The following is a 20,273-nucleotide window of genomic DNA, read 5'->3' on the forward strand; positions in this document are numbered from 1 at the left end:
TTGGCTTTTCCTGCCTCAGCAGCGGGGCTCCACAGCGAGTAACGTTACTGTCTCCAACCGCAGCCGGATGGAACAGTGAGAACACCGGCACCCGGTCGGAGACGATAACGTTTCTCTCTGCGGAGCCCTGTCACTTCACAAGACACGGGAAACCTCTGTTGGTCTGGAGGAGCTGCAGCAGTTATTTCTGCACAAACGTCCACTGTACATTCACTAGATATTCTCAGAGCTAAACTAACTCTCCTGCAGTGTGGAGTGAGTGCGCGTTCACGTCTAGAGGTGGAGCGAGCAGAGCGAGAACGCGTGCTGTGTGATTGAAGGCAAGCAGAGGCTCCGGCCACACGCAAGCGCGCATATGCGAGCGTACATGTGTCCCGACCCGGTACATTTATACGCTTAAAAAGTTACAAACAGTCCCTTTAATGTTGCAGCTGGTAAAGATGGAGCTCATTTCAACTACTATATAATCTTTATCTGCTTAGTACCTTGTGGAAGTTTAAATATATAATGTTCCATCTTAATTCTTTTGATGAATATATTTATATTAATAATCTGAATCTGTAAGTAGCCTACTTGAGTAAATGTACTTAGTTACTTTCCAACACTGATACCTGTGCTTTTCCTGCTATGACACATCAAAATGTCTGTTGTGAAAAAGGCCTATAAAATGATCAACTCACCTGTTTTCACTATTTTCTCTACAGAATTACATGTTTTTTGAAATGAGCTGATCAATGAAAAGGATCAATCAAGAGTAAAACCGACGTCGTTGAAAGTTGTCTACAACTAATGAAATATGGGACACATCAGCACCAAGTTTAACATTTTATTCATCCCATCTCACTCCCAAACATAATAAATACACATCACAGTACCACTCTATTCAATCAATTACAGCTTTGTAAAAAGTCTCTGTTAACACTGGCTCCAATTATTAATCAGAAACCCCTGTGACTTCGACATGGCTACGAGTAGGGCAGACACACACCACCACACATGGCGCACGCAGTGTGTGTTGGTCGTGGTGATGAACGTGAGGGTGACACATGCACTGTATAGCTTTCCTTGGCTTTTGATCAAATTCATTCATTTATACCCATGATTTATACTCATCATAAAAATGCATGATGCAAATATATAAATCCAACACATCAGCACCAAGTTATGTTTTATCATTGTATTCATCCCATCTCACTCCCAAACATAATATATACACAGCACAGTACCACTCTATTCGGTTAATTATAGCTTTGTAAAAAGTCTCTGTTAACACTGGCTCCAATTATTAATCAGAAACCCTGTGACTTCGACATGGCTACGAGCAGGGCAGGCACACACCACCACACATACGCAGCCTCAACACAACTAAAAGGACTGGCGGCTTCTTCATATGAACCGGTCTCCTCTGATGTTGCCGCATCCCTCGTTTCGTCCCTCCCATCCCCTCCGCTTGTCATCTGTTCTTGCGGCAACTTCAAAACCGTGGCCCTGTTCAGGTCCAGGCAGAGCTGTGGACCGAGTCTGGGGGGGGACAAAGGGGGGAGCTGCGGGGTGAGGATGGAGTCGGGAACAAAGTGGGCTTCTTTAGGTCCAGTCTGACTTTAGCGTTAGTCCGGATGCTGGTGAGCCTGTTGGGGGGATGGGACTGAGAAAACTCTGTGTCCAGAGACAAACAATGCAAAGCTAGGTAAGGTAGCAGAGTGTCTGGGGGTGAGGGATGGGAGGAAAGCTCTGGCATGGTATGGCACGGTATGGTGTGGTGTGGTTTGGTTGGCTCTGCTGTCGGAGACCATCCCCTCGCCCCTTGCCCCCTGTGCCTCTGTGAGGACCTTCATGAGAGGGCCCTTTGTTCCGGGCCGGCAGGCGCACCAATGAGTGAATGAGCAAGAGCACCGGCGGCCCTCTTCAATGGCGGCTGTTTGTTTACACCAGCCAGTCCCGTCATACTTCATTAGCAGCCCAGCCCACCGACAACCTCTGATGTCCTAATCGCCGATGAGTGTGTGGCTGCCCATCAGCCCTGAGCCTCAGCGGTTCAGGATAAAGGGGTTTCCAGGATTCCCGACACACACATTCCCACTAAATCTGCCTGCTTGCCTTCTCAGCCACTGGTAGTACACATACATGCACACACACACACACAGCCTCCGTGGTGAGGGTGATGGGAGAACTGGTTCTTTCATCATGGGCCAAGAGGCACCGGGAGGTGAGCCGACATCAGTGGAGCAGCAACAGTCCCAGAGAACTAGCTCTGCATCACCGAGATGTGAGAGATCTGCCGCCCAGAAAGAGACAAAAGCAAAACAGAGCGATTATTCAGTGCTGCCATCCTCTGAGCACAATCACAGAGTTAAAAGTGTAGGTTTAAGGTGGGTATAAGGGAATTTCTTCCTCTGAATTGTCCTGGAGGCAGGACTAGCTATCAGGCTGCTGCCTCGTCTGCCTCATCCTACCACCAACCTTCCAAAAAAACATAACCATGTGATTTGTTGAGGTGAAACAGTATGAGAGGATGTGCTGCCTGAGAGGAACAAGGAAGTTTCTTTAACCACAATGTAACATAACACCAGGGCTGTCACTAATAATTTGTTTTTGATTGACTGTTCTTGATTAATGGTTTAAAATTGGATTGTGTACTTTTATTTTGAAATTTCTGTGTTAAAGGCGCAGCATCCTTTAGTCATCTATGTGTATATGATGTATATCATCATGGGGATTTACAGATTCTGTAATTCCCCATGATGAAGGCCCTGTGCTGTGCCATCGGCGAAATGAATACAATTCGTCAGCTAGTGTTGCCAAGTTTTCACATTTAGCACTATATAATACTAAGTTACCGCAATTAACTGACCTCCTTCTCTCTCTTTTTTTTTTACATTCACTTTATAGATTGCAAAGCCCCCTGAGGCAAATTTGTGATTTATGATATTGGGCTATACAAATTAAACTGACAACTTTATTTTTCAATTTTTAAGTTTTTTTCTTTTCTTTTCATTTTATTTTTTATTTTGTTTTTCTTTTATATTTATTTCTTTATTTTTTGTTGGTGTTCCCATGTGTAACAGGGGTGGGGGAAGTAAGTAGGAGGTATTTTTAAGACTGGAGGGGCAAATAAGAGCTCTTCGTCGGGCAGATATACATACGTAAATAAGATACGTAGATTTAAAAAAAAAAAAAGAATACCCTGTTTGTATAGTTGTATAGTTGTATACCGTTCTAGTCAATCCAACCCCAGTATTGAAAAATTTATATTGGATCACCAAAAACTCAACTGACCTCCTGAATGGCTCTCCCGAGCCTCTCCTGGCTTTTCACCACTTTCCTGAAAGAGACACACACCTTATATTATTTCTGACAATGATATTATAATAATACCTGAAGCTACTGCTATTAGTTGTGCAATCCTGTTCTGATTACAAGATTAAGACAAAGGAAGAGAGCCAACCTGTGTATTCTGAGAGCCAGGCTTAGGGTGAAGATTGCTGAGCAGTCAGGCTGATAAGTGGACGGCACTATGGTGTAAGCTCCAGGAGAAAGACAGCAGGCCAGACTGACGTCCTGGGTGTAGCAGTGAGGGACACAGCTGGCCACAGGATCCTCGTCCCTGGGCAATGTCTGCTCAGAATCCCCTTCTGGGACCTGGATACAAAGTGAAGATCAAATGCTCAGATACTGTAGAATCACATTAGCTTTTTTATTATGATATAAAGTATATTAAGAATATTTTTAATACTTTTTCCTTTACAGCAGTGGCAGTGTTCACAAAGTCAACATAATTTAAGATATCTTTATTATTAATATTATCAGGTTGTGAATGTCTGAGGGGAATGTACACAGAGGTGAATGACCTGTAACTCTAAGTGACACACTGGTGTTCTCCCTTCATGTTTGACTGACCTTATAGATGTGGAAGCCAATTGGGTGCAGGTCAGTGTCAGGGCGGCTCTGGTGCAGGGTAATCCTGACATTAACTGCTGATGTCTCTGCTGACGCATCACACACTATAAAAGGGAAGCGGGGGTTCTGCAAGTGAGACAGGAAGTTCCTGCTTCCTCCGGCCGTCCTTCCCTCCACCCACGAGCCCCTGAAGGAACTGGTCTCCCACTCTCCATCTGTTGTCAGCGGCAGTGAAGGTGCTGGGCTTTTCAGGGCACTGGGGAGGACACCAACATTGTATATTGTACAACATAACTTAATTAATTCGCAGCACTTTACATGGCGAAATATGGAAGTAGGAAAATCCATCTTTTGAAAAAGAAATGTGTGGGGTAACAAACTGACCAGCAGATGTCACAATTGACTTGCTTTATTAGTAGTGCTTTATGTACACACTGTGTAGAGTATTGAGAGGGGATCTCTATGAACTGTTACACCACTGAACGGCATGCTTGGTATAGCATCGCTCACTATAGTACATTCAAGAACAGATTAAGAAAGAGAGACCGGAGATCTACAAGCAGCAATCGGACCGTTCCGAACAGGCACGTTTTGAACGGGCACTGCACTAGTCAATCATAAATCGTGATCTCAAATGAACATGTGCACAAATTTATTGAACATGGCAATAAACAATATTGTTGATAACGTACGTTAAAGGGATCTTAAAATATAACACAACATTGTAGAATGGGCAGAATAACTAATGCAGTTTTGCCTTGATTTTGGAAGGAGACGTGTTATATTTTTACACCTATTAAAAATGTGTTCAAGCTAAGGTTGATAGTGTTGTTCAAATACATTTTCTTTTTATATATTAGTTGAAATTCTCATTACATGGTGACTTTCTATCTAGATTTAGGGACTTTTGGAGCTAGTGCTGCTAGCTACTTTCATTGGAAAAGAGTTGGAAAAGAGTTTTTAAAATGTAGTGTACTCGAGATTATGTACTGTGTTTCTCAAGCTTACTGACTTTACCTTTAAATGTAACCTGTTTAACATCATGTTTTGTTCATTTGTGCATTCGATTTTACTGATTTGAGAGAATTAATTAAGAATTTTTGCGCACCAATTACATTCCGTTACATTCTTCCATGACAGCTTAGAAAATAACATTCACACATATCTCTTGAACTTTTTGAAGATGGAATGAAACCTCTTGGATCTCTAAGTTCAAACTTCATTATAAAAAAAGAAACATAACGTGGAAGCGCTGCATATTTCCAGTAATGTTTACATAGATAAGATGATCTTGTTGACTTTTTCCAATCTGTTAACTGGTCCTTACCTGAGGGACGTGGAAGAGGAGGAAAAGGCCCTGATGAGGAAGCGGGCCTCTGCTCCTGGCTGGTAGGTGCTGGGGATCAGCAGGTAGTATCCAGGCTCCAGCTGCCCACGGAGAATCACCTCTCTCTCGTAGGCGTGGCAGTGAGTAGAAGCACAAGGAGGTTTGTTCAACATTCGGCTTAGGTTAAAACGCCTTTTCTCCACCTAGTGACAGAAAAACGCGAGTGACATGATGCAAAGACACAAACATTTTGTTTTTCCTATAAGTGAGGGCACAAACCTTCCACATGTGTAGAGCGATAGCCTGGTAGTGCTGGTGCGTTGTGTTCTTGCTATCCTCGAGTGGCGTTTGTGCGTATTTCTCCGTGTTTCTCCATTTTCTATGCTGCAGCAGGGACACCAGCACCTCTCCTCTCTCACACACTTTGAGCCAAAACTTTGGGTTGCTGCCGTAGCTGCTGCTGTTCCGGCTCCCACCAGCGGAGTGCCCGTTCGTCCACCGGCCAGCCAGCTGATGGTTGTGTGTCAGCAGATTTCCTGTCGGAGAGGAGAGCTGTAAAGGTTAAAAAGGAGCTCCAAGGAGGTCACAGACAGTGAGGTTGTTTTTTTTTTTAGCAAAATAAGGGAATTACCAGTATAGATGCTCTTTAGATGCCCCTCATCACTGATGGGGTAGCCCACTGTGACATCATCAAACTGGGACAAGAATTCGGTCTCATCCAACCAGAACTCGCCCTCGGCCACCCTGGCTTGTAGGTCCAAAGCAGAAACAGGGTCGACAGAACGCCAACCCTCGCCACTGCAGACAAAGAGGCAGACTGAGTGAATGCTGGCTGGGGCTGAATCCAAATGTCTTCCCAGCACTTGCAGACTTGTGGATTTTAGAGATGCGTACATGTGAAAGCCTGAAAGGCTGTCCAAATACACAGTAAATCAAGTCTGCAAGGTGCTTTAGTGCACTTTCTCTGGACTTTTCTGTCTGTCCAGAGAGCCCACCCTGAGTGCAGACTGACATTAAGAATTCCATTCATAATAACATTTGAGATAAAATTACACTGTCAACGCATTGGTCATATCCATGGCAACGACTGCAATCTGAAGACTCATCTCTTAATCTCAACTATGACACACATAAGCAGACACACATGCCTACCTCCCTATCCAGGTCCCTCCCCAGCAGCATCTTCCCCAGGGGTTTCTGATCCTGAGCAGCAGCACTTTGCTCCCTGACACCGTCTTCACATCCACCCACTCCATGACAGTCAGCGCGTGGTACTGACCAAGCTCACTGGCACCTACAACAGACGTCGAGGTCATCAGGTGATGTGACACAAGATCAAAATCACTCGTATCTGCAAGAAAACACTTGTGACTTTCTGACCTCCGGGGCTGCTGTGAGTGGAGCAGCTGACCGCACACTCGTCTTTCACTGGATACAGAAGGTTCAGGTCCAGCCTTCTCCTCCTGACCTGGTCACTGTCCTGTTCTGGTCTCTGCTCCTCCTCCGACTCCCCCAAGCTCCAGCGCTCCGCCAGGCCCCCGCTCAAATCCACTAGGGCCTCGGACACCTGCCCTGCCCACAGTCGCTCATATGAGCCATGAAGCCTGAAGAGGATGGAAGGGACAGGAAATGGGATTTCCAAACTTCACTAAACATGCGGTTGGGAATGCATTACAAGGTTCATTGTGTTGTTCATAGTAGGTTAAACTGTGAGAAATTCCACGGTTTACTTACTTGGCATAGGCCTTCTCTAACAGGGCTACCCAAAAGGCAGTGGGGGAGTGGCAGCGTGAGAAGCAGAGAGTGGAATTGATGCAGGGCAGGCGGTCGTCGATGGTCACCTCTGTCCAGCGTCCCTGCTGCCAAAAACAAAACTGAAAGGAGCCCCTGTACCTGCTGTCATCCCACTGGGGCTGGTCCGTAGGCAACACCTACAGAAAATCACAAACTAAATCAACACAGCAGTCTAGGACACACAGTAGATAAAATGCTCATGGCACACATATTCACTGCAACTTAGTCTAACCACTCTACTGCCCATAATTCACTTCTCCAGATTTTTGAACAAGCCAGAGCTGAAGATCATAAAAATCTATTCAAATCTAAATGATAATACAGTTGTTGCTGTACCTTGTTCAGTAGATGTTTGTTCTTGAGCAGGAAGGTGCAGGCACAGAGAAACCAACAGTCTCCTAATAAGCCTTGTTTTGCATGACCCAGGTTGATGTTGTCAGGGAAGAGAGCTGGCGACTGGCAGATCTCCTGGAGGTGTGAAATAAAATATAAATTGAGGCACACTGACTTTCTTGCAATATCCCTGGGATTTGGGTTTTGAAAAAAATTAAACAGTAGTTGTTTACATGGAGGTCAGGCCAGGTTTGTCACACCATCATTTTGTCGGGTTGCAAGATGACAGACACAGAAACAGAAAAACATACTAAAAAATATTCGATTTTGTCTTTAATTACACCTGTTTACTTTTTGTGAAATACTGTACACCTTTAAACCTGTAAGTAGGGCTGAACGATTTAGAAAAAATATCTAATTGCGATTGTTTTGACTGATATTGCAATCGTGATATGATTTGTGATATCAGAGGGAATGAGAATTTTTACACCATTATTCTCATTTTCATTGAAAAAATGATTCGCACCAAACAAAGATGTTTTCTTAAGTTTGTAGAATATGATGCGTAGGCCAGGACATCTCTGCAGCACAACAATATTTAATTTAAAATGGTATTTTGACAAATCTTGTCCTTAGCAAATATTGCACCTCCTGGGATTTGAAAATTGCGGTAGGCCATGTGGCGATTTTGATTAAATTCCAATTCATTGTGTAACCCTACCTCTGAGCACTCTTTCATAATCAAATCAACCACCTGATATGGGAAATCCTGCTTTTATTGAACAGATGTCACACCTGTGACAGGTGACACAACATTCAAACAATGACGAAACAAACACACCGAGGAATACACGTCAGCATTTCCCATTTCCTCTTGGCACTGGCTATTACCTGTGGACGTAGCCAGGTGATGCCTCCCTGCAACCTCGTGATGGGCGTGGAGCTGTCAGAGAACAGGGAGGAGTCATCAGTGGGGAAGTCCAGGTCCTCAAACAGATCCTCCTGGCCTCCACACTCTGCCCTGCCCGCTTCTTTCATGGCTCCTGCTTCTTTTCAACCTGGATCAAACCTTCTGGGTCAGTGGGTGAACCTCAGCCAGCTCCGACCATCCTCACGGCCTCCATGTACATTTCACACTTGTGTTACACCTTTAAACAAAACAATAGTTGCATTATATATTCAGGAGATTTTGTATATTTATGGTTGAGTGTAAAGATCATACAGAAAGCTGCACCTTGCTGTAGATGTAGGTAGTTTAAAAGCCTATTTATCTGTGACTATATAGTGTTTTTTTTCCTTTTCTTCATTGTTTTGTGAAGATGTGGACTAGTGTGTTATGTGTATTCCTGACAGTAACATATCAAATCAAACAATATCAGTTCACCTTCCCTCATAGGTCCACAAATATGAATATAATATAATAAGATACATTGTGACACCACTGTATTCATGTAGATAAAAGTGTCTTATAGGGGTAAAACTTACTTAGTACATACAATAGTTGCATTACATATTCAGGAGATTTTGTATATTTGTGGTTAAGTGTAAAGATCATACAGAAAGCTGCACCTTGCTGTAGATGGTAGTTTAAAAGCCTATTTATCTGTGACTATATTCAGGGAGTTTTTAAAGAAATTTTATGCTAATTTGCTAATTATTATCTATTTACCAGCAGACATGGAAATAAAGTAAAACAATTAACTAAATAAATTACCAGCTATTGAGAAATAGCGGAAGGTAATTATTAAATAATGTTTATAATAAAGTAATTTTTGATCAATTTTGAGTTAAATATTGGGGTAACTTGGCAGTAATTCCAAAGAGATTTCACATAGGTGACTTGCTGATTATTACCTAACTACTATGCAATTTGTGGACCTGTAAAATGAAGTCTTACCATATATTTAATTTAGGTTTTAGAATTTCTTAATATAAGGAAAACCTGTCTGCCATGGTGGCAGGTGACCTGACATTTTCACCTGCCACAGCCAACATGCTATTTGTCAGGTGGCAGGTACTAATTTCATCCCCTGCTTATAGGTTATAAAACATACTTAGCTGGCTTAAGTGTTAAGCATCATATCTTAACTTGTTACCCACAATAACAGGGACATACTGTATAAAGGAAAGCTGTATGAATACTAAGAAACTACACTGTAATGTTAGAAACACAGCAGGTTATTGTGTGTCTTACCTTTCTCCTCTTTTAAGCATCTTTCCCCTCCTAGATCTCATTCTTCATAACAACACAGTTAGCCTCAGCTAGCTCGTAATGCCACAGATGAAGGTTAACACAGTTAGCATCTCCGTATCGCTTCATCTTATCATGGTTTCACAACCATATAAACCACATTTACAGTGAGGTTTTTAATCCGAAAGCATCACAGACTCCGTTATGATTGACAGTTATATCCAAACCAGGCATATCATGTGAATATAGTCTGTTGTAAAGTGTGTTCCGGTTGGACATCCAGCAGTTCATTCATAAAGTGAATCCTTCCTGTGATGACCACTTCCGCCCCCTACTGGTGCTACCGGAAATTACTTCCTACTTTTCCTCCCATCATTCCTTCTTTTAATTAAAGGACATCAAAAGTCAAAGTCTTTCTTTCTTTCTTTCTTTCTTTCTTTCTTTCTTTCTTTCTTTCTTGTCTACAGCAAATCATAAATAACGTTGCCAGGCAACAGCTTGGGTCCATGTCTACTTCCTGTCAGCTGTTGTCATTCACAGACACTGCAGCAGGAAATAAACCAGGACTCATTGGAAATGTTTACATTTACAACTTGCTGATCAAAAAAGTACATTTACTTTGAATCATTGAGTACACTTTACTGCTAATGCTTGTTTACTTCAGGAACATTTTGTGGCATGGCAATACCGAAATATTGCAATGTGGTACTTTTCATAATTTCTATTTTAAAAAACCATCAGATCCAGGTACTTAAATAGATAAACACAGAAACAGCAAATTATTTTAAAAAAATATTCAATTTATTGCCTTTAGAGTAGTACAAAAATAGTAGATGAATTGACTTTGAAATAATACATTAAATTCATCTTGTGTGTCGGAGAGTCAGTTTTGATTTCCTCAGGTGGTCTTCGTTAGTGAAGAGGCTGCTCACTATTTTCTATTTAGAGAGACAAAAAGGAAAACATTAAATTGATTCACATAAGATTGTTCTTTTGACTCAATATTGATGCGTACTCTGTGTTTTAGCGCAGAGATTAGTTAAATAGAGAAATGAACTTACTCTGGGATAGACTGCATGGCAATTTTCACCCATTTTCTTTCCGGATCAGCGCAGAAGAGTCGGTTTTTCTTTGTCTTGATACTGTTTTAAGACAAAGGAAGAAGTTAAGCCATTGCTGCTAATGGCAGAGCCATACTGTGTGTTTCTTGTGATGCACTGATTATCATTTCTTACATTACTGCCTTGATGTTGCAGTTAGCTGTGACCTCCTGCATTCTGTAGTGTTTCATAAATTTCACTGGAATTGGAGTGTCTTGGTACTCTGTGCAGCAAATGGGACCTTTAAAGAAGAGATATTACAAATATGTCAGTAAAAAAAGAGGCAAAGTAACATATTAAAGGAGGCACTTTAATGAGAAAACAGCACATAATCCAAAGAAATACAGGTAACAACTCATAATATTAGTGAAATGCATATTATGTGCAGTAAATAACTGCTGAAGTCATACTTACTGCTGTCACTCAGCGCCACCAGCACCACCAGTAGAATGGAGACACACACAGCGAGCTTTGCCATCCTTCACACAGCTTCTCTTCAGCAGTGAAACAGTTTGTTCTGATCTGGATTCTCAGCTGAGATGAACCGATGAAGTTAGTCTTTGGCAGTGCAGTTTAAATACTCTGTCAAGCTGGAAATACCAGTGTTGTAATCGGGTCAAGTGGGAAGTATGCGGGCAAAGCGTACTTTTACCCACAACACTGGTAAAATTTCCCCGTGTCTCTAGGTCAATAGACAGACTCAATTGATACATGAGATACGTGGGAAGTTTTCTATTTTAGATACCAGAAAAAGTTACATAACAGTAAATGGTGTTCATACCTTGTAAACATTATTAGACACATTTCAAATGCCATTATTTTATAAGAGAGGTGATGTAACTATGTAGTCATTTACCTAAGTGCTGTACTTCAATACAAATTTGAGGTATATTTGTATTTGATTACCTTAATTTTATGCTACTTTATGTTTCTACTCCACTACATTTCAGAGGGAGATATTGTACTTTTTTTACTCCATTACATCTATTTGAGAGGTGTAGTTATTTACTTAACAGGTTCAAATTTCACACACAAGACATGTGATCAGTTCATACAATATGACATGTTTTCATAAATTAAACCCAACTGTATATAAAGTGGTTAATATTTGCTATAACAATAATTTAACACTGACAGGAGCTGTTTTGTTGACAATCCAAACCGACTTTAATGTCTTTCAGAGGCTGAAGCAGGTTCAGTTTTAGAGCTATAGAGTGAAGTCATGTTAATCTGTCAGGAAGGAGGATAAAGTGTCTCCCACGAGTCTCCCCTTTACAGATATGCCCACTTTATGATAATCACATGCAGTTTGTTTTTTTTAAATGTGTTATTTTCTCCTATTTTAATAAAGGTGTATTTGAACATTTCTGCATACTGGGGTCCCTAAACAGTCTTTGAATTACATAAATTGTGTATCACTGTAAAGCTGAGACTCTTGTGGATCCAATGAGCCCAATTGTATTCATGTGTGATGATATTAGTCCCCATAGGAGCCATTTCATTGTAGTGAGACATTTTTTTAAACTTGACCTCACTGTATAAAATGACCTGTGGTGACCTTTAGGATAATCACAGCCTCATTAAACTTTACAGCAAACAACTACAGACCTAGAGCATTCAGAGGATGAATGACTTTCCTTGGTATACTGACATAAGGGGGTTTCTGGGCAGTTTCCAGAACAGAAGTGCTTGCCATCCAATCGTTGAAAAATGCAATTCCTGCAGAAATCTCCAAATGTCAAAAGTTTTTGATACCAAATCCCAGCATGTTTTTTTCTATGGTGTTCCTCAAGGTCTTGGTCTCTTAATGTGGTATTTTGGAGGGATTACTGATTTTATTTTTATCAATTCTTGAGTGATAAAAATGGTTAAATTTAGCACCAAATCTGTGTAACAAATGGTATCAACCCCAAAATTGCTGCAACTACTTAAGAGACATAATAGAGCATGGGGATGACCATCATATACTTCTATCATATTGTTCTAAGTCCTTATACAAATTTTCACAATTTATTTTAATTAATGAATTAGTTTTTTAAATTTCTGATTTATGACTCCAATTAATCTTCAGGTTCCCAGCTTTCAGATGCTGTACATCACTTCTATGTGACATCTACTGTTGACGTGGGTCTGAGATGGTTTTATACTGTATATTCTGATAATACGTTTCAAATACTTTTACTTAAGTAACATTTTGAATAGAGTATTTTTATGATGTGATATTGCTTCTTTTACTTACTGCAAGTACAATATCGGAATACTTCTTCTTGCAGCACTGGTGATGAGATCTTATTGCGTCTTATTGACATCTTGAGATTTGTTTTTCAAGAGAGATCTCAGCACAATAAATATACAACAATAGTTTGACAGGAACCCCAAACCAGACCTCACAACATAACATCCTGCTGACCTTTTTTTTTGCTGCACACAGACAACATTATGAGGCAACATAGAAAAGACATTTAGTCTGCAATTATGACCGCACACCGCTTTCATTTTATTTATTGTCATTACATCCAATTATCATTTATACTGATTTAGTATACTGGTTATAATTTGTCAATCGGCATCCACGGTTAATATCACACATCACCATTGCTTATAATCATCTGTATGTATTACAGTGAAATGCAATTAAGAAAATGGGATGATGCAGATAAAACCAAGTGACAAGCAAGTCAGAGTCAAATCAAGCATTTTTTGTATAATAAAACCTCCAAACATACTAAAACAATCTCCTTTTTCATCAAAACACTGGAGTTTATTTTTCATTAGAATGCAACACAATTATTAAAGCTGCAGTAGGTAGAGTTGGAGCAAATTAGATTAAAAAAGTTATTTTTATAAAATGGTCACTATATTGTGACAATACTGCATGAGACAAGTAATCTGAAAAAAAATCATGTGCCTCTGTGTCCTCCTGTGCTCCTAATGGCATCTGCAAGATTTCACAGACCGGAGGAAAACAACCAATCAGAGCTGATCTGGAGTCTGCCGTCTCAGTGCAGCTGTCAATCCCTCTCGAACTCCGATCAAACGGTCAAACTAGGCAGCGCTGATCAAATATGAATCAATATTCTGTTACTGTAATGCCTATTTCTCTCCTCAAATGTTTTCAGAAACATCTTGTAGTGTACTGTTTAGCTGTAAAATGAGAACGTTTGTGACCCGGCAGCCATGTTGAGATCAGTTGAGGAAATACCAAGCACCGCCCACTAGCCGGAGCACAGCCAATAAGAACGCTCAAAAGGAAAGCTCTCTGAAAAGACCTGTGATTGGCCAAAGTAGATTTTCTAAAGCCTGAAAACAGAGCCATGAGGAGGTGCAGAAGTCTAGTTTTCTCTCAGAACACTTGAATTATAATATGCTGAAAGGTTATTATGGAATTTTTGCCCAAATGATGCCAAAAATATATTGCCTACCCCCTGCCTACTTTTCACAGAAGATCATTTTGACATGTCTCAGTAACATGAATGATGACTGAATTCCATTCAGCTGCTTCAGTTTCAGGGTCCTGGTATCGAGCGTGCTGCCTCACTGTCACACTGTCATGGCTTGGAACAATTGTTAATGTTGTTAGTAACACACGTGCTATGACGAGCCAAAATGTCTACTCAATCAACTCCTCATCCTAAAGGAATTTACAGTAATTTTAAACGGTTATTTCCCGTGATAGATTTGTTTTCTCAGCTCACTGGTTTGGAGTGGGCTGTGAAAAAGCCATGGCTTATTGAAAGATCACAGCTGAGCTGTCTTCTTAAACCCCTTCTTCTCTCTGTGAGTGGGTGTCATATGATGTCTTGTTCTCACGAAAACCTGGTTTCTTAAAATATCCCTTTCATGAAAGTAAAGGTTTTTTACTTTTTAAAGTCTGTTTTAAAGAAATACGCCCATATGTACATTAAAAGAGCTTTTATTTCTAGGAAAAAAAAGTACCTTTAAAAGATACCCACTTTATTTGACTAACTCAGACTGTCGATGCTTCATACTAACTGAATTGTGGATTTTGTCCCCCGTTACTTACATTTGAGGTGCACTGGAAAGAGTTCACTTCACGTCTAGTCTGAACAGGGGGAATATTACACCAATAACTCTTTTATGTGAGTATTGTTTTAAGATTTGTCACATTGCTAATGTAAATCCGAGACAATAATTAAGTTGAGTTATGATGCCGTGACAATGCACTCTGCAGGAAATCAGCGGTGACTTATGTGTTTCAAACATAGTGTGGTTTTGTTGGAAAGTTTGTAATGCACAATTGGACAAAAGTTACGCGTTTCGTGACCTATTTCAGCGCACCCCATGCATGCACTTATTTCCTTTGATGCACGGTTCTTGAGTATATAGTAAGTGTTCCTCTGACCTAGAAAAGAACCTCAAAGCAACCTACTTATAGGGGCCCACACAGTGCACAACGAGGTCTTCAGTGAAACTTCATCCTCTCTAAATTTCAAATGTCAAATTCTTTGCTTTGATTAAATATATTCAGCCTTTAACAGAACTACGTGCACAGTGAGGAACCACACCTGCGTAACTTCCAATGTCGCACTGACTCTACAGGACTCTTTGTTATATCCAGGTGTGGTGAAGGGAACACCCAACAATCACAGTTTCTGTCTGTTTAAGTCGTTTGTAATTAGATGTTCAATTATTTTTTACATTTTGTCAACATGTTACTGTCAGTGATACACTGGGTGCCTGTTCTATTCATATCCATCGTGTAATTGTGCTAAATCGTAATTCAGTGACATTAATTCATTCATCTTGACGGTAAAATCCCAGAAATGATACTGAATGATGATATTGGTTATTTTTATTTTTATTCTGCAACTTGACCTTTAAAGAAGAACAAAGTTTCTACGATTTCTATGTAGTTTTTCCAAATTGATATGATCTGTATATATATATATATATATATATATATATGTACATAATAAATGTGTGTGTGTGATATATTTCCCTCCCCAAACCTTCCCCTTTTTTTCACATATCACTGTAAACAATTGCTGTGAATTTACAGCAGAATTTCAACACCTGTTATTGCTAAAAACAGTGCTTTACTGTTAATACAAAAGAAAATCTGTTAAATTATGCTCATAGGCCGTTTTTTAACTGAACTATAATGTATTCTTAAAAAACAGCACTTTACTGCTGATCAACTGTCTAAAGTATCATCAGTAACAGTTTGATGCAGTATTTTTTGAATTCTGGGAAGAGCAATTTCACCTGATCTGCACATGTGAGGCTGGATCCGTTCTTTTCTTCATCCATTCCCATCTTACTGATTATTTGGTAAGTAGTAATTTTATTTAATTAATAAATCTGTGCAAAGGTTATCAGTGATGTTTCCAGTTAGTTTGCATTACAGAATATGTGCATGTCATGATAGAGGGATTCAACAGCTAGCTAGAATTTCACAGATGATTGCACATTAATCGGACAACACAAGGAGCTCATTTTAATATTTATGTATTCAAGTTAATATCTAAGTTAATGTGCTGACACATGTATTTTGCCAGTGAATTCATGCATAACGATGGTGTATACATTTTACAGTCTATGGAAGTCCCTTCAACATTTAAAGTAACATTAAGACTTCAGTGCATGTTGGTTATTGGGTGGTAATTCAGCAGAGCAGATACAAAATTGAAGGCAAGGTTATTTACTAGCTAACTAGTGTTTTTGAATGATATCTGAAAACCACATGTTCTATAGATCAGATGGTCAGAATATTCATAATTGATCAAAAAACGGTTTCTCAACCAGTAATGCACACCACTCAACACAATTCATTTCAAACATTGACTAAAAATCCATGAAGTTGACTGAGGAAAATTCTTTCTAAGTTTCAGGTGAAACAGCAGGAAGCTATTGGCGCTGGATGGTCAGCCTTGAGGGCCACTTCATATGTGAGGGGATCCAGCCCACCTTCTTGATGGGGCTTGCTGCATTATTTTCCACCTTCTACACCTGCACGCTCAAATTAATCTCAAGGTTAGATACTTTCAGTAAAACCTGTATTTTTATTGTGGCATTAATCTAAGTGATTCACACAACTTGATTTTTACACAGTACCTGAAGAAACACTATCATTTTTCAGGTGCACCGTAGGAATAAACCCTGAGAGAGGCACCAAGGATGGACAGGGCAAAGTCTTCTCAAAGAAAACTGGCAAATTCACGAGCTACAAGACAAGACTACAACCGTATATCCACATGTATCCACTCTGCTGATGGGACTCATGGACTTGAGTGGGACTTCATTTAAAATGGTGAGTTTACATTACATACATGATAAGAGGAAATGAGGGGTACACACACTGATTTTGTATGTGAGAAGTTACAATGAAAGTTGTGTTGGAACTCATATATCTCTCTCTCACACAGTCAGCGGGCTACCAAGGCTGGATTGAGAGAACTGGTGTCTTTGAGTGGGCCATAAGTCATTCACTAACTCACTCCCCGACCATCGCCCAATACTTGGACTTCCACACTTATCCATGTGCCTTGTTAGAGACTGAATATTCATACTTGGACATGATGTCACATGTCTGGTGGTGTTGGTGCTCATTATGATATAAGGCAAAATATTATTTGAAAGTTTTGTTTTAACTCTATGATATAGCTCAACTGTCTGTAACTGTTCCACAAAGTAAGGTTAGTAAGATTGACAGATGTCTTCAGAAATGCTATTTCTTCTGAAATTTGGTTTGTTATCTGTGTCAGGTTTTTGTTGGCACTGTGTTGAACTTCATATGAAAATAAAAAGTAAAGTGCAATAAGATAAGCTGCAGATTTTCTTTTCTCACACATTGTACATGATTGTAAAAGCAGTGAATTAGCTCTGTTCTTCACTCACATGTTGTTATGGTTTGCATTCTGTGCTTGTAGCCAGCTAGAGACAGACATTTTGGGCATCATAGCCTTAATTATAGCCTTTTTCTTAACAAGTGCCATTAATTGTATTTAGTGTGACTATTCCTTTGTCTGTAACCTGCTAAGTCTATTCATATAGGCAAAAAATAATGTTTATTAAAATGTATGTAAAAAATACAACCTAAATAGTGCATTAAAACAAATCAGTAAGATAATGTAAAAGAAAGGGGAAAAACAGCTATATAATGTATCTTTAAACAGTAAATTAACTATAAAATACTGTGAAATTAATCAAAAAACCTGTATATACTGTATTTTTCATTAACAGTACAAAGCTGTAAATTTCAGCGACAGTATAATAATGTTAATTTTACAGTAGAATAATGGCAACCCTGCTTCCAGCTCTTTACTGTTATTTTACTGGGAAATTCTTAACAGTGTAGGGGAAGGTGAGGGGAATTTCTGTGGTGGTGTAATACTTGCTGTGTGCAGATCTCATTAGTGGAAGTTTCCTGCTCCTCTGAGGAATATAAAAGGCGGCTGTGATCAACAGCTCAGTCACCACAACCTCTCAACAACTCCACCTGAGGACAGACGAGAGAGACAACAGCTCAGCTCAGAGTCACTGCTGCACAACACAGAGGAAGACATGGTGTCAATCAGAGCTGCAGTGATGGTTATCACGGTCCTCGCCGCTTGTCTGCTGGCCACAAACGCAGCTACGGGTATGTACTGTTTTGTTTATGTTTATTTATTTGCACAGACATACAACTTCTTAAAATCCAGATAAAAAAATAATAAGAAATGTTACAGGAGAGGTCAAGAAGCCACAGGCTTATACAACGGACCTCCCCTCAATATAAGGACAAAAAGAAAAGAAAATTAAGCTAAAGTAATTTAAAAATACAAAAAAAATAATACAAAATAAGCAGAAAAACTCACCAATCAGTAGACAACAATCCAAAAAAACAAATAACTACACGAAAAAAAGCAATGTTGTTTCAAATTTTGTTTTGTTTTTAAATTTGGTTTGTTATTTAGTTTCATCCTCACAATAATAGACTAATTTCTCTTAACTTTTCCAGCATCTAATCATCTCTTCTCTTGTTTCACAGCGTATCACGGATGCTGTCGAAGTTACATGACAGGCAAAATACCATTTGCTAAAATCAAGGGGTACTCGGTCCAGGATGTCACACAGCTGTGTCACATCCCTGCCATCATGTGAGTATCTCCTCCTTCTCAACCAGAGAATAAATAACACATGAGACATAATGTTCATCATAAGTATACAAATATTCATTTTGTTTCTTTCCTTTTAGTTTCCACACACCGAGGGGTAGAGCATGCACCAATCCTGCTCACAACTGGGTGATGGTGTACATCAACCTTTTAAGGTAAGATAACTAAGAAACAGCATCGTTCTGTAAGCTTTGAAATGTATTTGCACAAGAGTATGGCTAAAATAATAAAAAAAATCAATTCTCATTGCAGGAATAAAGCACAATTGGTTCACATCAAGACGTCACAGGTGCAGAAATAGAGTTATTCTGCTATTTGAAGAGAGACGGTGGAGCCCAAACTGCTTTCTGCCTGTTATCCAGTTACCGATGATGTTTCAATGAACTCCTGTTTGAAGCTGGTTCAACAAAACTGCTGATAATCATTTTTTTAAAGTGCTATTACACAATACAAGCATCAGCTCAGCTGTAAATGCATTATATAATATTATTTTTATATTCATTGTTTTTATAAAATGTTATATTTGTACATGTTGTAATATAAACTCATTAAAGTCTTGTTAAAAAAAATAATAAGTTGTGACAGGTGTCTTAATGAAACACTCGCCTGTGTGTGTAAACTTTACACAGCACTGAAATAACAATAACTTTACACTTCCCTGACAGCATACCAGCTCTTATCTCTCATTGTTTATTTAGTCACAGTGAGAAATTCCAGCTCTGGAAGTTTTTTGTCCTGTAATCAAAACGTGGTAAATGTTTAAACACAATGAGGTGAAAGTCCTGTGACATCAGCATGAGGAAGTCGTGAGAGCTGTTTATTTGAAGCACGAAGCAGAACAGGTATTTCCATGTTGACACAAACGCTGACATCAGCTGTAATGAAGTGTAATGAAGTTTAATCAATAGGTGTAATGATTTTCTGAAGGGATTCCTACGGTTGTAAACAAAGTCCTTTAACAAAGGAACTATCAACTCTTGAAAAACAATTCAAATACCTTTAAAAGGCCAGACAAGCTCGACTTCTTGAACCAAGATTATTCTCTAAATGTCCCCTTAGTTTTAAAGCTTTATGATACTCATTTAAATAAACATTCAATCAAAGGTGTTGCAATTTTTTTTGCATTATTACATCATAAATTGTTTTGTGCATTATTTAAACACATAGTCCCATAGTCCATGACGTATTTGTTGCTGTGCAACATGAGATTATATGAAAAGGCAGCGTCCTACTTGCAGACGAGACAGGAAGCAGACACATTAATTGTCCTCCTATTGAAACCGTCTGTCAGGATGCTGTTGATTAATAGGTTAAGTGTTTATATAGACAAGTTGTGCAGTGAAGTTCAGCTTGTTAAATTTAAATAAAAAAAAAAAAAACAATATATAAGCATTTGGAGCCTTGCTAGAAAATTAAATGATGATTAAAATAGAATGGGGAAAATTGATATTAAAGAAAAAATTAATTTGCAGGCAGGATGTAACAATAAATTCTTAACATGTGGGTGTCCTTAT

The 20,273-nt window shown here is 39.4% G+C and overlaps 3 protein-coding genes and 1 long non-coding RNA gene across 5 annotated transcripts; 2 read left to right on the forward strand and 2 right to left on the reverse strand.

Annotated features, from left to right (window-relative positions):
* Positions 1-1,373: 1,373 nt before the first annotated feature.
* capn10 (calpain 10) lies at positions 1,374-9,880 on the reverse strand. The gene is made up of 13 exons (XM_037788476.1): positions 9,546-9,880; positions 8,243-8,499; positions 7,355-7,486; positions 6,959-7,155; positions 6,605-6,828; positions 6,377-6,518; positions 5,856-6,022; positions 5,504-5,760; positions 5,225-5,427; positions 3,898-4,153; positions 3,446-3,639; positions 3,277-3,322; positions 1,374-2,275 (listed from the first exon to the last, which is right to left on the reverse strand). The coding sequence occupies exons 2-13, from the start codon at positions 8,387-8,389 to the stop codon at positions 2,246-2,248; spliced, it is 1,995 nt and encodes a 664-aa protein (XP_037644404.1). The 5' UTR covers positions 8,390-8,499; positions 9,546-9,880; the 3' UTR covers positions 1,374-2,245.
* Positions 9,881-10,321: 441 nt separating this feature from the next.
* Positions 10,322-11,224, reverse strand: LOC119499185 (C-C motif chemokine 20-like). The gene is made up of 4 exons (XM_037788436.1): positions 11,057-11,224; positions 10,778-10,883; positions 10,604-10,684; positions 10,322-10,480 (listed from the first exon to the last, which is right to left on the reverse strand). Exons 1-4 carry the CDS (start codon positions 11,118-11,120, stop codon positions 10,474-10,476), a joined length of 258 nt encoding a protein of 85 aa, XP_037644364.1. The 5' UTR covers positions 11,121-11,224; the 3' UTR covers positions 10,322-10,473.
* A 4,499-nt stretch (positions 11,225-15,723) lies between these two features.
* LOC119498076 lies at positions 15,724-17,259 on the forward strand. 2 transcript variants are annotated; one of them, XR_005209040.1, is made up of 4 exons: positions 15,724-15,934; positions 16,495-16,636; positions 16,743-16,913; positions 17,029-17,259. It is a non-coding gene; the product is annotated as an uncharacterized LOC119498076 (long non-coding RNA). The 2 variants fall into 2 exon arrangements; XR_005209039.1 differs by lacking the exon at positions 15,724-15,934 and having other exon boundaries at positions 16,261-16,636.
* A 796-nt stretch (positions 17,260-18,055) lies between these two features.
* On the forward strand, positions 18,056-19,296 carry LOC119498860 (C-C motif chemokine 5-like). The gene is made up of 4 exons (XM_037787954.1): positions 18,056-18,242; positions 18,633-18,741; positions 18,840-18,914; positions 19,012-19,296. Exons 1-4 carry the CDS (start codon positions 18,167-18,169, stop codon positions 19,058-19,060), a joined length of 309 nt encoding a protein of 102 aa, XP_037643882.1. The 5' UTR covers positions 18,056-18,166; the 3' UTR covers positions 19,061-19,296.
* Positions 19,297-20,273: the final 977 nt, after the last annotated feature.

The sequence above is a fragment of the Sebastes umbrosus genome, chromosome 12 (assembly GCF_015220745.1).
Source record: "Sebastes umbrosus isolate fSebUmb1 chromosome 12, fSebUmb1.pri, whole genome shotgun sequence".
Classification (NCBI taxonomy): Eukaryota; Metazoa; Chordata; class Actinopteri; order Perciformes; family Sebastidae; genus Sebastes; species Sebastes umbrosus.

Excerpts from the sequence above, each read along its gene's own strand:
- capn10 (XM_037788476.1), bottom strand. The coding sequence starts at position 8,389 with ATGAAAGAAGCGGGCAGGGCAGAGTGTGGAGGCCAGGAGGATCTGTTT. Across the intron at positions 5,428-5,503 it reads TCGCTCTACACATGTGGAAG|GTGGAGAAAAGGCGTTTTAA; the intron begins GTTTGTGCCCTC and ends TTCTGTCACTAG. Across the intron at positions 4,154-5,224 it reads TCCTCTTCCACGTCCCTCAG|TGCCCTGAAAAGCCCAGCAC; the intron begins GTAAGGACCAGT and ends TGTCCTCCCCAG.
- LOC119499185 (XM_037788436.1), bottom strand. The coding sequence starts at position 11,120 with ATGGCAAAGCTCGCTGTGTGTGTCTCCATTCTACTGGTGGTGCTGGTG. Across the intron at positions 10,884-11,056 it reads GGTGGCGCTGAGTGACAGCA|GTCCCATTTGCTGCACAGAG; the intron begins GTAAGTATGACT and ends TCTTCTTTAAAG. Across the intron at positions 10,685-10,777 it reads TGCAACATCAAGGCAGTAAT|TATCAAGACAAAGAAAAACC; the intron begins GTAAGAAATGAT and ends GTCTTAAAACAG.
- LOC119498860 (XM_037787954.1), top strand. The coding sequence starts at position 18,167 with ATGGTGTCAATCAGAGCTGCAGTGATGGTTATCACGGTCCTCGCCGCT. Across the intron at positions 18,243-18,632 it reads GGCCACAAACGCAGCTACGG|CGTATCACGGATGCTGTCGA; the intron begins GTATGTACTGTT and ends CTTGTTTCACAG. Across the intron at positions 18,742-18,839 it reads TGTCACATCCCTGCCATCAT|TTTCCACACACCGAGGGGTA; the intron begins GTGAGTATCTCC and ends CTTTCCTTTTAG.